Genomic DNA, 15,917 nt, shown 5'->3' with positions numbered 1-15,917 from the left:
ATGAACCACAGGGAGCGAAAAGACATCGTTTACAGTCATCCTCAGCGTTTTGTCATATGGGCAGAAATTACACCCACTGGTAATCTTAAAAAGAAAAACGTTGCCTAAAGCCAAATTTCCAAAGGGAATAGTTGTTGCAGTGAATCCAAAAGGCTGGATGGATGAACAGGTAATGAGGACTTGGCTAACGGAAGTTTATGCTCGCAGACCAGATAGTTTCTTTCATCTGTTGCCGGGACTGCTGATTTTCGATTCCATGCATGCCCACAAAACCAAAAGTGTGAAAGCCATGGTGAAAAAGATGAACTCAGAGCTTGCTGTAATACCGGGTGGTTTGACCAAAGAAGTGCAACCACTGGACATAAGCGTTATTTGTTCCTTCAAGGCAAAACTGCGACTTCTGTGGGAAAACTGGATGGTAGAAGAACACTCCTTCACAAACACCAGGAGGCTACACCAGGCAAGTTATGCTACTGTGTGCCAGTGGATGCTGGATGCCTGGGGTAAAGTAACCGCCACAACTATCGTCCAAGGGTTTGCGAGGGTCGACATCATTCCTGGACTGACCAGCGACGGCATCGAGAGTACTGAAACTGATGACTGACGGTGAAAATACGGGCGATACGGGTTTGGGTTTGCTGGATGCCCCCATTGCCCAACTGCTAATCTCCGATAGGGAGGACGAAGAGTTCGAAGGTTTCATGGAAGATGAAGCCGCTGATGAAGTGGCTGATGAATCAAAAATGAAGCTGTTTAAAAGTTTGATCAAAGTGCGTGATATTTCTCTGCATTTTTTTCAGTGTTTTCAGTCTTGTGCAGCTGTGTGGCTGCCCAGCTGAGCGGCTGTTTAAAGGCAACGCGGATCTGTTGGAAATGCTTGCAAAATGACCACACTATTGTTCGTATCTTTTTCCGCTTGTAAATAAAGCTTGCAGGGTATGCTGCCACAGCTATTGTCTGTGTCTTTTTTTGCTTGGAAATAATGTTTCCAAGGTCAGCACCTGCCAGTAAACCCCGTGATCCTGCAATTCTGTTACTAATTGGCAACTTTGTGAAAGTTGCGCAAGCATCCTCACTGCAAACGAAAGTGCAGCTTATAATAATCCGGTGCAGTTTATATATGGATGAAGAACAAAACGTTGCCGACACCCGGAAGCGCGGCTTATAATCAGGTGTGGCTTATAATTGTGAAATTACTGTACTATAAAATAGCATCGATCCATACAAAATATTGCCAAGTTTTTCCCACCTTTCTCCTCATTCACCAAACTTCTGTGAAAAATTGAAAAGAAACTGATTTTATCCCAGTTTTCTTAGTCTAGATAATCAAACGCTTCTGCCTTTTTCCAGCTTTTCTATTTTATTTTCTTGCTGCTAAATGAGAATTACAATTAGATATCTGTTAAATCAAAAGAGCTTTTAAGCAAACTGCAACATTTTCTACTAACTCATACGAATAGTCCCATTGTTTTTGCAGGATTTGTGATGAAATTATATGCCTGAATTACAACGGCATAATACTAATACCTGTTGGCTATGCACTACTTTTTTTGCAGGAGCTTGTAATCACTTTGCAGTAACCTGCAATGCTCAAATATCAATAAAAAGTTTGTAGCAGAGGTTTAAAAATTCAGTTTTCTGATTTCTCCATTCCTGAATTTAACTTGCAGTCTCTCATCTGAGACTACATAGCTTCTCTGACAATTCCAAAGCCAGATAAAAACCTTCCAGTTCTATCAACCAATACTGATAACATAAAGCAAGATATTCAAAACTGTCAGTAAGAAAATATTTAAACATTTAGAAGTTTAGCTAGATGGCTTAAATGTGACTTCCAAGCACCATCCAGATGGCTTCAGAATATCATATAACTGTATTATTACGCTATCCAATTACAATTTTGCATACCTGTGCAAATACCCAACTCTGGCATTTATCCATACAAATAGTCCCTTGATATTCATATTCATTCCAAATTGTTTTTCTGCTGTTGGCAACTGGGGCAACAGTGAGAATGCACCTCTGTACCCTGAAATTTCTTCACATCTATGTTCAGCATGTGTATCTGGCCACTAAAGGAATGTTTCAGTTACTTGAGTATTGAGGAAACAAGGGTGGGAAGGGGCGGGGTGAAACAAAAAAAAAAACCCCACAGTTTGTAAGAGGGGTGGGGGGCACTGTTTTGTGATATAGCTGAATTGAAAGACAGTTCATATTTTCCTTTATCTGAACAAAACTCTGAATATGCCCCAGAATATTCAAGCCTAAGTGACCCAAGGTCCCCTGTTAGTTGTCATAATTAAAACTGGCGTGAAGTACAGAAACTATTGTGTGATACAACATAAAGATTAGCATAACCTTCAATAAACCACTAAGCTGATTTTATAGGAAACATACTCAATAAAGCATTTTATACTAAGCTATTCTTAATATTATGAAATGGAGACAAGGAAAAATAACATTACTAATAGAAGAGATGTTAACAAATCTCAGTTCAAACTATCAGCACTTCAGTGTAGACTAGAATCTACTATTACTTTCAGTGTCTGAGTTCAGTTTTGTGCTGTGTATGCAATAACACAAAAAGTGACATTTCTTCCCTCCTCTGCATTTCTCTTAGCAAATAGTATACATATATAACCTATACTTATTAAGTTCTGTTACACACAGACTAACATTCTAGGAATAACAGCTACCTAAAGTCCAACTGAGGTATATGAAATATTGAGTTGTTTTCAGTCATTGTAGACCATGAGCCATGCAACCATCACAACAGCAACTCCGAACACTGGCAGCATAATAAGGTTCTTGTACTTTTGCCATGATGATTGTTCAACTTCTACCTCATCCTTTCTTCTCTTATTCTTTCTTCGTCCTTTTAATCTGTTTTCAAAAGCTTCCAGTTCAGCCTAAATAAAGAGAACCACAAGCAGTTGACATTTATGTCAGAATTTAAAAAAAGGAAATGTGAAGGTTTTAAGTTACATTACCAAATGACATTTAATAGAATAGTTACACATCTCAAAGATGAGTTGGTAGCACTGCATCCCACAGGTACAAAGCACATTGCTTTCAAGTATTAAACCATTGTTTAGTTTCCTATAAAAACATTGCCAAAAATGCAGCCAGCTGAAGTTTTGCATGTTCAGTTTTTTAACTCAGACTGAATATATTGAGCTAAAATAAGATTTTTATTTCCATTAAATATGTTAAGAATACTTTTTTTTCCTATTAAAAAACACACTTGCATTTAAGCTATTTTACGAACTTCTGTAAGGGTATAGGCTGAAACCTTCAAAGACATTTCCTCCTAAAAAGATGCACTATGCCAAAAATTAATAAAATCATAAGTAACTAAAAATCTGTGCTATTCCCCTCAAGTCTTATATTGCATGCTCACTACATTTTAGACTAATTGCTATAATCCTAGATACCCACAAAACATTCCATTTTTTAAGTGTTATAACTTGAACATTTATTCACTCTCATGACTGTAAGACGTATATAATATCCTCCAACAAGACGCACACACCTATAAGCCCAAAAATGGAGCAAAACAACTGCAAAAGTAAGAATGCCAAGCTTTCAACAAAAAATGGCAGTTTCAGGGTGCTGTCTGGAAAAAAAATAGGATCTCTGATCCCTGTTCCTCATCCTCCTCCACATGTTTTTAAAAGAACATCAAGAGAATACAGAAAACTCATTTGAGTTTTTTGTACTCATTTGAATACAAAGCTGAAATAAAACTGGAACTAGACAGCCTAGAACAAAGAGTATAGACTAGAATGGGGCTCCAATGACAAGGCATCTAATTGCTAGCAAAATTAGAAGAGATGCTCTAAAGACCTGAGACAGACTAAAAACAGACAAGGACTAATGGTTGCCTGGATTTTTGGTCAAGTTGTTAGGTACTAGAGAAAACATGGCACAAGGCACTAGGGAGCAGAGAAACCAGATGGAATGAAAGGGAAAAAGAGATGGGAGTAGCAGAGCACAGCAAGACAGGACTGGCTGGGCAAAAGGCGCAAGACTGAGCTGAAGCAGAGGAATCATGGATCGTGAACAGAGACAAAGCCTGGCCATGAAAGGAAATAAATATGTGACTACAACTGCAGTGCTGCCAGGAAGAGGGACTAAGACAATATAGTAGGTGCATTAAAAAGTACAAGAAAAAGACTGTTTTGGGAAATGGACAGAGTAGTACTTCAGTAAATAAAATTTTCCCTCAGAACTCAAGGTTGCCTGATGTCTGGTCTTCCTCCACTGACAGCAAATATTTGTCAGAGCTTCACAAAACAGCTCTTCCCTTCCTGTGCCAGATAACACCATTAGCAGGAGAAAGGGAAACTATTTTGATGTCTATTCCTTTGTACCTAATAAAGGCAGAAATTGTTGGCACTTCTCTGATGACATGGGAGAAGAGTTCAAAGTCACAGCTTATTTGAAACAAGATTACTCTCAAGTAGCTAATCCTTCCTTAGAAAAGCAAAGCATTTTAATGAAACAGTTTTTCAAAATCCCAACTCTGGAGGCAAGGGCAGAGTTCTTATGGTTTTGTAAACAACATGGCAGTATATCATTTTAGACGGACACTTCAGTAAAATTTGGGGCTTCTCCAGTTACTATACACTTGTGATTGGTACATTTTAAAAGCAGAAAGCTCTATGAATTGCAATAGTCAAACTAAAATACAGGCTTCAAACAAAATCATGTAATAGCTATTGAATTGCTTTCCTAGTGAACTCTACAAAAATTTGTCTAAAAGTAAGTACATAATTTAAAAAACCAAACAAACTACAGAACAAAAAAAGACTTGCAGGCACAGAATATGAGAGAGAAGCCATCACTACCCTTGAAAAGTTACCTACAGATTTTGTGTAACTGTCACATGCCCGAAGTGTCACCTTAGTGACTGTGAAGTCATGGTTGTACCCAGTCTTCAAACAAGCTTAACTTTTCAAGCTAAACAAGCCTAGGGTTTTTATTTAGGTAAGAACCTAACTTCTTGTATATAAATGTAACAAAATTAAAATGAAACGGATTTATTTAAACTGTATACTCAAAACATCTAAGTTCAGTGTTTCTCAGGCACTGGATTTTGTTCTTTCACGTGTTATTCACTATATTCTTCCTGCACTGAAAGGAGGAGCATTCCCATGGGAAAATGTAGCTAAATGAATGCAAATAACAGTGACAAAGTGTATATTCTTAAAGTGAGGATATATTTTAATTAATAGGGAAGGGGAACACTTGACTTTTTAACTTCTAAGGATCTGTTAAAATTTTTCTTTGTAACAAAAAAGGGAAATAACATCTTTCATACAACTCAGTAAATTGCACTTCAGTTCAAGACCCTAACTTCCAGTACTGAAGCTCTAAACAGCTTGAAAATTTAACCAAATCTTTTACAATGGAAAGGGACAGAGAGAGCTTGGTCTGTATTGTTAAATAATCAAAGCACGATCTTTTTTCCACCTCTAGCAATTGTGAAAATCCTGGCCTCACAGAGTGCCTCTGAATTAGAAGCAGAGGGCAAGTTTGGCTGCTAGGGCCATGACAAGAAGCCTAGCCAAGCCATCTCTTCCACTAAGAAACAAGTGATTCCATCTGTAAATGGTATTAGCAAAAGTTGCTACCAAATACAACAAATACCAAAATATAAATGCACAGACTTACTAGAGCACTAATTTTACATAAAACATCTAATGAAGTATTAATTAAAATAGGTTGAAGAAACTGTGATTAACAGATGAACAGTCTCTAAAAAATGTGCTTATGACATTGAACAAGGTAGTACAAGATGCAAGCTTTTGTCAGAAGGGAGTACACTCAAAAATATACTCTTAATGTGACCCAACAACCTACGAGTCCTCCTATTTCCATCAAGAGATGGTACATTATGAGTTTTAACTGGATGGGAACCAATGTTACATAAAAAGGCTGCACTAGTTGAAGTTAGTACTTTTATGCTGTTCTAGAGCCTATTTATTAGTTACAGCTGTTCCTTTTTTTTACAATTTGTTTTGTCCTTTTTTTTTTACTGTTTCCTAATGCACTAACAACTCTTAATTAACCTTTATTAGATTTCATTATGTATAGGTGAAGTTTTCTATCCCTGAAGTTGCATCCATCACAAAACACAAATGTAGGAGTAGTTGCCATATAGTGCATAAAGTCACTACTGTTGGGCTGGAAATGTGAGACTTGAGAGAACGTACAAATAGAAAGCAATGGTGGTGTGACTGTAGAGAGAAACAATCACTGCTGAAGAACCCAGTCAAAATCCAGCACACTGTGTCGGTAGAGTGAATCTGCTACTGTTTCAAAGGAGTCTCCTTCAAGGCTTTACTAGAGGGACTGTAAGTTAAGTGATTTTGAGCACAAATGATTAGTATTTGGGTGAGATGTCTTCTAGTACATAGCTTGCAGGACCAACACCTACATATTTCCTCTGCTCAATTTGTTTCAATTTGCTCAATCTGTAAGTTACGCTTCCTGACCTATATGCCAGAAGTAACATTTTCAGGGTCAGCATAGAGAACAAGAAGAATTAGGTGAACTGTCTAGGAGTTACATGAGGGAATATGTGCTCAGTACTGTAGACAGCTGAAATATGAATGTTGCAATAAACACTGCAGGATGATCACAAAACAGTGCCTCGTGCTCTGGACAAAAGATGCATAACCATCTTTTCTTGCAGGATGTGCAAGGCTCCACTCTGACAAACAAAAACATGGCTTGCCAGAGCATTTTAGATGTAACATTTTCATTAATTGCTTAGAGAACTTACAAAGTGTGTATAAGAGAAGTTGTGACCCACAGAGAAACTGTCTATCCTAATGCAACTGGAGAAATAGCACAAGCAGATCAGCTCTGTAAGCTTCACTTGCCCCCTTTCGAGAAGGGAGTAAGCCACTGATCCCTGACAAAAACAGAGTGTGACATGCAGGTGAAAATACAAGTGTAAGCTAAATACATAGATGCTATGATAAATGAGTTAAAGGAGTCAGAAGGCACATACTGGACATGGAATATGATTTGGTGTCAAATGCTCATTCAGGCACAGGCACGCATGCATGAACTGGCTGGAAGGCAGGCAGACTCCAGATGACAAACCTGACCTAGCCATCACCACCAACTGATATTACAGTGTTTGCCTGAATGTGATTAATATCAGCACCTCCAGGCAGCTGGCACAGCAGCTTTGTGGATTACAATGCCAACCACACACCCTCACCACCAACAAATATTACATTAAATACACATTTCCCCTCCACCCCAGAAACCTTGAAGGACAAAGACTGATCTAGTTGTCCTTGCTCTTTCATGATAGGAGGGAGAAGGGGAACTTCACCCAAGATTTAAATCTTGCAGAAGCTATTCAGTATTCTGTGGTGTTTATGCTGTAACAAGTGTTTGATTAAAATAAGGTGTACTTAGTATTTTAAAAATAAATTACATTATACAAAGTTGTAGTAATACGAAGTTACCATTTTGCACAAAATTATGAAAATTGTTTGGGAAAATGTGGCCTCAACTATTGTAAATAATTTACAGAATACAGAGTATGGTAACAGCCTACAAGAATGACTGTGCATATCACATTAAAACCCATACATCTTTAATTGCATGTAAATTACATTATTTACTAACAAGAACAAGGTGAGGAAGATGTGGATGGGGAAGAAGAAAGGCTAATACCTGTTGTCTTCGCTTCTCCTCTTCAAGAGCAGCTTTGGCTTCCGCTTCTTTTATCTGTCCAGACACACAAAGTTGTAATAAACTGTTGTAAACAGCAGCTAAACCTATTTTCTTAAGGAGTCATATATACTCCTATAGAATGGTTCTCAGCAAAAGCCCGCACACTTTCCATCATGTGAGCTCTACCATCCAAAAGTCATACAAAAAGTAGTCATGAGAGTTACAATTGATAATTCTACAGAAATATTTTGCAATGTTCAAGAAAGCCAATTAAATGATAGAAAGTATTAAGAAAAAAATGGTGCAGAGAAAATTGTCAATATGTAAAGATGCCACATACTTGAATCTTAGCACCTGCATTCTATTCTGGCCATACAATAGCAAATAAATATGAACCCTGAAAATACACAAAAGACAACAGGATGGAGTGGTTTCCATCTGAAGAGATACATAACTAGGATGCATCAGGTGACTAACAGGACACCAAATCCTCAAGAGTACACAGATGCCAAAACAGGGATAAAACATCAATAATTATTTTTCATAATGCAAAGGCATAAAATGAATTTAACAGGAGGTTGGCTCACAACAGAGGAAAGTATTCTACTCCCACAGAGTATTTGGCTAAATCTAGAATTTCAGTGCTACAGGACATTTGTAGATGCCAAAAGTTTATGTCAACTGAAATACAACCAGGCATGCTAATAAGAGATAAATCCAAAGGCCATTAGACAGAAAGACACCGTCTTACCCTCTTAAGTTCCCACAGAAAGAGTATATGTGAGAAGTTTATATAGCCCCTTTTTCTTACCCTTTTTTAGGCTTTTAGCATTGCAGTCACTGAATCACTACCTTAGAAAAGTTAGATGTAAAAACCTGTTAATAACTTGAAATGAAAAAAAATCTTGATCCTAGTAGCTGCATAATTTGCATACTAACAATGAAAACAGTTTACTGAATACTATATTTGCACAGGTAGAATTGGTTATAATTTCTAATTCAAGACCTTTTGATAACTAAGGAGAAAGTGCACTAGCTCATGCTTTAGTACACTGCAGCTCAAACAGCAGGCACTAGGGGCAGGCCAAAAGTCCTATTTTCAGGTTTTCAGACAAATTTTTAAATTACTAAACCTTATTTGTAAAAGCACTATTGAAAATTTCATTAATCAAGATACAATGGCAGAGTCTCTTTAGAAATGTGTGTAAAGGACCTTTTCAGCTATGCACATCTGAAATCTGAAAGTCTGCTGTGCAAAAAGCTATACAATGAGCCCCCTCGTTTTTCACTGCCATCTAATGGCAAAACTTCAGCTACAAAAGAAAAAGTGACCTTCAAATGTGGAAAAGAGCAACAGAAACTTTTTTTCACAGTGATGTGGTCATATTTGTATAAAATATGCAGATATAATGTATACAGATAAAGGGAACCTTAACTATTACAATCACAGCATGGAAAAACATTTCTAGGACAATTTCTTTAATAAAATGTACAGTAAAAGACACATTCAATTCCTAGGCACCTACTGACTAAGAAGTGCTTACTCACTAGGTGCCAGACATGAAAAGTTTCATTAAGAATTAATGCACTTCGGTTTTAGAAATTAATAGGTGTTTTGCAAATGTGGAAATTAATTTATCTTTGTAAATACCTGCAGTTTTCAACAAGTTTTTTTTTTTCCAGTGTGGACACATTAAACAGTAAATAAATCACTTTCATCAGTACCTAATAATAGGAGACAATTCTAGTATGTCATTTGCTTAGTAAGTCAACACAGGCTTCAAAAAAGTGCCTAGAAAAAATTTAAATAAAACTTTATCACGTTATATAAAAATCCCAAAACAAGTAAATACATATTCTTCTGAGGAGAAGGTATACACATAGCTAAGTTGTGCCATCCAGTATGTCTGTGGCATTGCTTACAGCAGAAACTTGTAGCCATTTGCTCACTGCATTAGACCATTTCTCCCTGTGGATTACAACATCAGGGCCAGAAAATGGTAGTAGTATCTGCTGCTGTCAAACAGCACTGACACTGCACCACACTGAGACATGCTGCTGGGTCTCAGCTCATGCAGTCTTACTGATGATAAGAGCTCACCTTGCTTAGAGAGGGACTCCATATACAGTAATTTCATGATTATAAGCCGCACCATTTGAATAAAATTTTGGTCCGAACCTGAAGTGCGGTTTATAATCAGGTGCGGCTTATATATGGACAAAGATTGAAAAGTTGCTGTTTTAGTTTGGAGGACAGGTGTCTGCTGAGAAAGGCAGAAGCTTCTCTTTGAAATGGAGAATGTAAAACCCCTCCCTCCAAATTATTATAATTTTGAAATCAAGGGGCTTTCAGGCAAAAATATGGGAATTAGGAATAACAGTTCTTTTCTAGGGAAATTAAAATAGAAATACAGTACTACAAAGAAACAAACTCCAAACCTTGACAAAGTCAGAGTACAACCTGACACCCGTCAGGCAGGGTGTTGGTAGCAGTTTGATTAAATGGTGGTTGCAGCGCTCCTGCAGTGACAGATGTGATTCAGTTGAAGCAGTGCTCCTGTAGAAGGTGCAGTTTCCCTCTAAAGATCCAGTGGTGATGTGGAGAAATCCAGTTTTCCTCTGGAGTCCAGTGGAGAAAGGGGCTACCTTAGTGTCCCAAAACCTCTGTTTTCATTTTGTTAAGAAATGTTGGGCTCTTCCCCCTGGCTGGAGCATCTCCCAATGGGATGAAGTAATTTTATCATTCACACAGTGGGACTCAGTGGGCCATTAGCAGAAAATGACTCGCTGGAGGAAGGACAAGTTGTGAAAAGATAAAGAACAATGCCCCGCCTGGTTTCAATGGATGGCCCATTAGCAGAGTACCTGCTGCAGAGATAAGGATCACTGCCCCCACCCTCACAGATGGTGATAGAATAGATACCTTTTATCACACTCTGTATTGTAACGTGGGCTTGTAATCAGGTGCGGCTTATATATGGACAAAGAACGAAAATTGCTGACACCTGGAAGTGCGGCTTATAATCTTGAAATTACTGTACAATGAACTTATCTTCACATTCTTACTGGAACTCTTTGTAATGGCTTGGATTCCCTAAAGGCATATCCCAAGAGTTTTAGCATTCAACCTGCTTGCAAAGTTGCAGGATTTGGTCAGTGTGGTGCTTGTTACAACTTGTCAATCAATCCTGAGAATCTGAGAAGTTGATCTGTCAGTTTTACCAACTGAGTTCCTGGGTTGTAAATTTACCACATTTAATACTTACCTGATAAAAAATCCAATACACTTATGAGTCAATCCTTTCTGTGTATGTTTTTATTAAAGGTGTGTAACAGCAAGGATCATATCCTGCCTCTCTGTGTGACAGCACACAGCAAATTCTTTACTTCATAAGACAGCTGAGCTAGGGAGAAGTCACCATAACAGCAGCCTAAGTGGTACTCTGCAGTTGCTGGAAAGTCTCAATTCTTCCAGTATAGGATAACTAGTACCATGTGGTAGGATTATACTCCACACTGGACAAGTGGAGCAACTGATAGCTGCAAAACCTTCATTGAAAGACAGACCTTACAATGCCCTGTGAAGCAATCTGACTCTAGTCTTACATCACTAATGACTATTTTATCATCACTGATCATCCCTTGTTCTCAGTGAAAGAGGGAAGAATCAGTTCCAACCCATTTAAAAAAGGAAAAATAATATTGTTTTAAAATAGCATTTGAGTCAATTAACATCATTTGTAAATTCAAGTCTGAAAAAATAGCTCCTATTCAACAGCACATCCACTTACATTGCATTTCTGCAGGTACTGCCTTGAAAAAATGTGTTCTTTTTTCTACTTTTCTTGAAGCTCTGAGAAGAAATTATAGCTACAATGGATACATTACCTCATATGCTTTCCGCTTCATTTCCTTGCACAATGCATCGCATTCCAGTGAAACTTGGCCTTCTTGTATCTTGCTGCACTGTACTTCCTGTAAAGCATAATGTCTTTTATAATAATTTCCCTATATGATTTCAGTTGTCATCTTCTTTATGAAAATAATAAAACTTTCTTATTTAGTAAAACACTGATTTTACATATAAAATAAAGCTTATGACTGAACATTATTTCCACCTGTAATTATGTATTAAATTGTCCTTTTTTTTCCTTCTTTCTAATACGCTAAGCTGAAAGGAAGAATAAATCAATAGTCCTGTTTAATTTTTCTCCTCTTTACTCATTTTTTTGCCTTAGACAAGTAAGATAACCTTCTGAACTTCTAGCAGAAAGTTTGCATTCAGAGTCTCAGTAATTTCATACAGATTATTTTAATTTAGATTACAATTAGATTACAGTCTTAGATTACAGGACAAAGTCTGGTGGGGGAATAGAAATAAAGTAATTCTTAATCATACTTTCTCCCCTTCTTCTAGTATTGAAGAAATTAAAAAAAGAAAACAAATTGGTTATCTGTAAGCAGAGGTTGATCAATTTTAAGCACTTGTTCTACATATGCCATCTTTTCTCCTGCTGAGCATCCCACCTGAAAGACTTCTTAGATACACAAAACTTATTTTGGAGAAGCTGAGGATTCCGGGGAACTGCTGGAAGGATCAGACATTAACTGGTTCCAGAAAAGCAATTTAAACCCCTTTTAATTAAGACAGATCATGGGGTTTTTTTTCATTAAGACAGTATTGTTTGTCAAGACTTCATACAAATTTCTGTTGCTCCACACATATTGCTGCACAGCTATAGTAAACTTGTTATATTGCATCGTCCTTATCTGTGTTAGAAGTTAAAGATGCTGATGCCCGTACTTGCTTTTAGGTTTGCAGGGAGTCTGAATTAATTACATTATCCAGGTTTCACAACATCTGTGCTAATTCCAACTTTTGTAAATTTTCCCAGTATCATCATAAAAATGTAATTTTGATTCTCCAATTATTTCAGGTCATCTGAATATTTTTCTTACAAAACTCCAAAAATTTAAGTGTGCATGAAGATAAAGCTATTGCAAGTCAGGTAGCTAACATATTTTACAATTAACAAGATTTTATATTCTCCAGTTAATCTTCGGATATAGCAGCCAGATCTTCAGCTCATGGGAATTGTTACAGCTCTGCTATAGGAACTGGCCCTGTTCCAATCTGCAGCATCCACATAATCCATCCATCCAAGCCCAGGAACATGCAAAGAATACAGATCCTTCAAAAATGCAAAGGGTAAATTTACCTTTTTCAGTCTCTTACAGAGACATCGGAGTTTAACCTTCTGGTTGCAGTTAAGAGGACAGCTACCTGAATGGCAAATCTCTTTACACCGATGACCACAGGGCAACTGTAAAGAACAAAATACAAATAAAACTCCCACATCAATAAAACGCTGTAAAATAACCAAGAATCTATGAATTAGTTTTATTTCAGACATAGCATTTTAACAGAAAACTCATTCAGTTAATCAGTCTTTCTACTTGTGAAATAATTGATTTTTCTTTTTTGTGGGAGGAAATGTTTGTTTCTTATTTACTGATTTTCAGTTCCTGTAGGATGATTTCTTTTATTCACACAGCTTAGTTAGAAGACAATTCCTCCTTTCATATGATTCAAGAACAGTCATTTCCACAGTAATATATACAAAAATCACCCTAGCTATCTCTATGCTGGGGGAGTACAAATGGATAAGGTAAAAACACCCTGGAAACTGAAATTACAAGTACTGTAGCTACTTGTAGATTAGACAGAGTAATAAAGGAAGAGGAAAGAATCAGAAGCAAAAATACCACAGAAGAAATCTTGTATTCCAAGTATTATCTGAACTATGCGAAAGTCAAATAAAGGTCACCAAAATTCTTATTATGTACAAAATCATTTCACAAAATCCTAAATTTTGCATTTGGCAGATCATCCCATTTCTGCCACCTGAAAGATAAAGACTTCTTTTTTACTGCCAGGGCAATTTTTAACCTGGAAAATATTATCATTCATTTACTGTGTAAGAATTGAGTTACCAATTTAAGTATGCTGAGTGATAAGAATGTAGCAGTGCTCCCAGCATTATATTAGATATAATATGTCAGGAAAGTAAACCGATTTTCTTCATTGTTAAGAACTTGGCTAAAAACATCCCTTGCTCATATGCTCATAAGAAGTCAATAACAATTTTTCATTTTCTATTACATAACCCAATACTGTTAATAACCAAAGGGGGAATCTCACAGAAGACATCTAAGCAATTTACTTACACAGAGTTTTAAAGCCCCCATCTACTTAAACTAGCATTAGACAGTGTTCTTCACTGAAAGTGAAATTTCACCTCTTCACTGTCATCAAGGGATTAACACAAATTGGAAAATGCTCTAAGACTCAAAATTTTAAGATACATTTTTCACATTTATTAAAAATTTAAAATATATACAACATACCACATCACTTCATCCACAAGAATGAAAATAATAAGTAATTATCAAACCCAGGTGGGTACACTTTGACTAGTAAATCTGGGTTCTCAGAAGTCCATTGGAACTGGCACAACATCTGAGCTAGTATAATGAAACACAAACCTAAACAGAACATGAATATTTCAAACTAAAGTTATGGAACACATATACGTGTCTTCATGTCCATGAGAGTCACAAGTCGTTATAAAAACTTCGTGGATTCAGCTCAGTTTTTTAGTTACTGTTTCAGCACATTTCACACAGGACTGGAAGGAATCTTTAAGTCACCATGTTCAGTCCTGAAATACAATTCTCCCACAGGCAGGTACCTCATATACCCTTCCAGGACTGGATGAAAGCTTACCAAGAAATCAGTCCCCCATTCTGACCCTATTCTACTGTTTCACTAGGGAGGATGCTGCTCCAGGAGCTCGCTACAAGATGCAAGAGCTTTTTTTTTAGTTTCCTAGGTTTGTTCTAGGTAGCGTAAGCTGCAGTTCTTATCCTCATATTGAAGTACTTCTGTCTTTTCTTAAAAGGCTCTTTATTATCACAGTATTCCCTTAATTGAATTTCAACTATATTCAATCAATGTTTCTTGAATACAAAGCCAGAACTGCATGTAGTATTTCAAATGACATCTCAGCAAGAGGGACTTTGTACAATGCCTTAATTGCACCTCATTCTTAGTAGAGTACCTTCCCCAAAACATCTTCAGCTTTCTTTGTATTTCTCTCCAGCTGATCATGCTGTGAAAATAAGAATATCTGCTTTTTCCTGGGAGCTTATTATAAGATTCACATGTATGGTCTTATTGTTTTGGCTTTTTTCTGTATTTAATAACATGACCCCGATACATGTGTTCTACAGATGAACTTCCTCAATTCTCATACACTGACAACACCCCACAACTTTTCATCAGAAAATTACAAAGTTTTGCCTGCCAAGGTCATTACTGAAAACAATGCAAAGTTAAGTGTCAGTTCAGTCCTTGGGAAATCTTCCTTATTGTTAATATCTTTTGCTCCAACTTTTTCTTTAGTTTTGATGTTGTTTTGGGGAGGGAGTTGGGTGGTTTTGTTCAAAAGATAATCAAATACAGTTGTTTCCTTTAGCCACCTTCACACTGGTATTAACCCTCTCCTGTATCTGAACTAGATATTCACTAGCATTGACTCACTCTGCTGTAGGCCTTATGCAGCAGATCTCATCTATTCATTTTATCTGGAGGAAAAGATATATAAATTGGTCACCTTATCAAAGAAGGAATTTAGTTTTTTTCAGGCACAACTGATCAGCAAATATTTTTCCCTGAAATTAAAAAATTATTTTGCCTCATTTTGAAAATATGAGGGAGAAGCTTGTCGAAACCTTGCATGCTACCAAGGTCAGGCTACCACCCAGAACATGGAGTCTAATGGCCAAGTTGCCTCACAAGTGACCACAGATTTTGCAAAACCAATTTGCCACTGCATGAACATTGTGCCATAGGAGGGTCTGGCTCCCTACACAAGAGAATCATACACGGTAATTCCATCTAGTCTCATCTGCAAGTCACCTTATGCTGGCTAGAACAAGCCATGGCTAGAACTATTACTTCCGGCTTACTCTTCCGTAGTAATCAGGTGCATTTTCATTAATTGTGTCAAAGCCCAACAGTCATGTCCTAAATGAAATGACAGAGTTGCAAATTCAAGACAGTAACCCTCACCTCGACCTCTAAGTGCTATTGCAATAAAATTCTTAGACACCATCACACCAAAATATTTATAACAAAGGAGTATGTTTAATCA

The 15,917-nt window shown here is 37.0% G+C and overlaps 1 protein-coding gene across 1 annotated transcript; it reads right to left on the bottom strand.

The window, feature by feature from the left end:
- Nucleotides 1-1,823: 1,823 nt before the first annotated feature.
- LOC116996842 (NF-X1-type zinc finger protein NFXL1-like) lies at nt 1,824-13,115 on the bottom strand. Its single transcript, XM_033060863.1, has 4 exons — nt 12,921-13,115; nt 11,590-11,676; nt 7,702-7,755; nt 1,824-2,909 (listed from the first exon to the last, which is right to left on the bottom strand). The coding sequence occupies exons 1-4, from the start codon at nt 13,113-13,115 to the stop codon at nt 2,736-2,738; spliced, it is 510 nt and encodes a 169-aa protein (XP_032916754.1). The 3' UTR covers nt 1,824-2,735.
- Between the last annotated feature and the right edge of the window lie 2,802 nt (nt 13,116-15,917).

Source organism: Catharus ustulatus, chromosome 5 (genome assembly GCF_009819885.2).
Source record: "Catharus ustulatus isolate bCatUst1 chromosome 5, bCatUst1.pri.v2, whole genome shotgun sequence".
Taxonomy (NCBI): domain Eukaryota; kingdom Metazoa; phylum Chordata; class Aves; order Passeriformes; family Turdidae; genus Catharus; species Catharus ustulatus.
Note: the sequence above shows the minus strand (reverse complement) of the source record. Positions and strands in the feature narration are given on the sequence as shown.

Bases quoted from the DNA above. Each gene is read 5' to 3' on its own strand.
- LOC116996842 (XM_033060863.1), bottom strand. From the start codon at position 13,115: ATGTCTGAAATAAAACTAATTCATAGATTCTTGGTTATTTTACAGCGT. The intron at 11,677-12,920 runs GTAAATTTACCC...TATGCTTTACAG, and splicing joins TCTGTAAGAGACTGAAAAAG to GAAGTACAGTGCAGCAAGAT. The intron at 2,910-7,701 runs GTATTAGCCTTT...CTCTTTATTTAG, and splicing joins AGGAGAAGCGAAGACAACAG to GCTGAACTGGAAGCTTTTGA.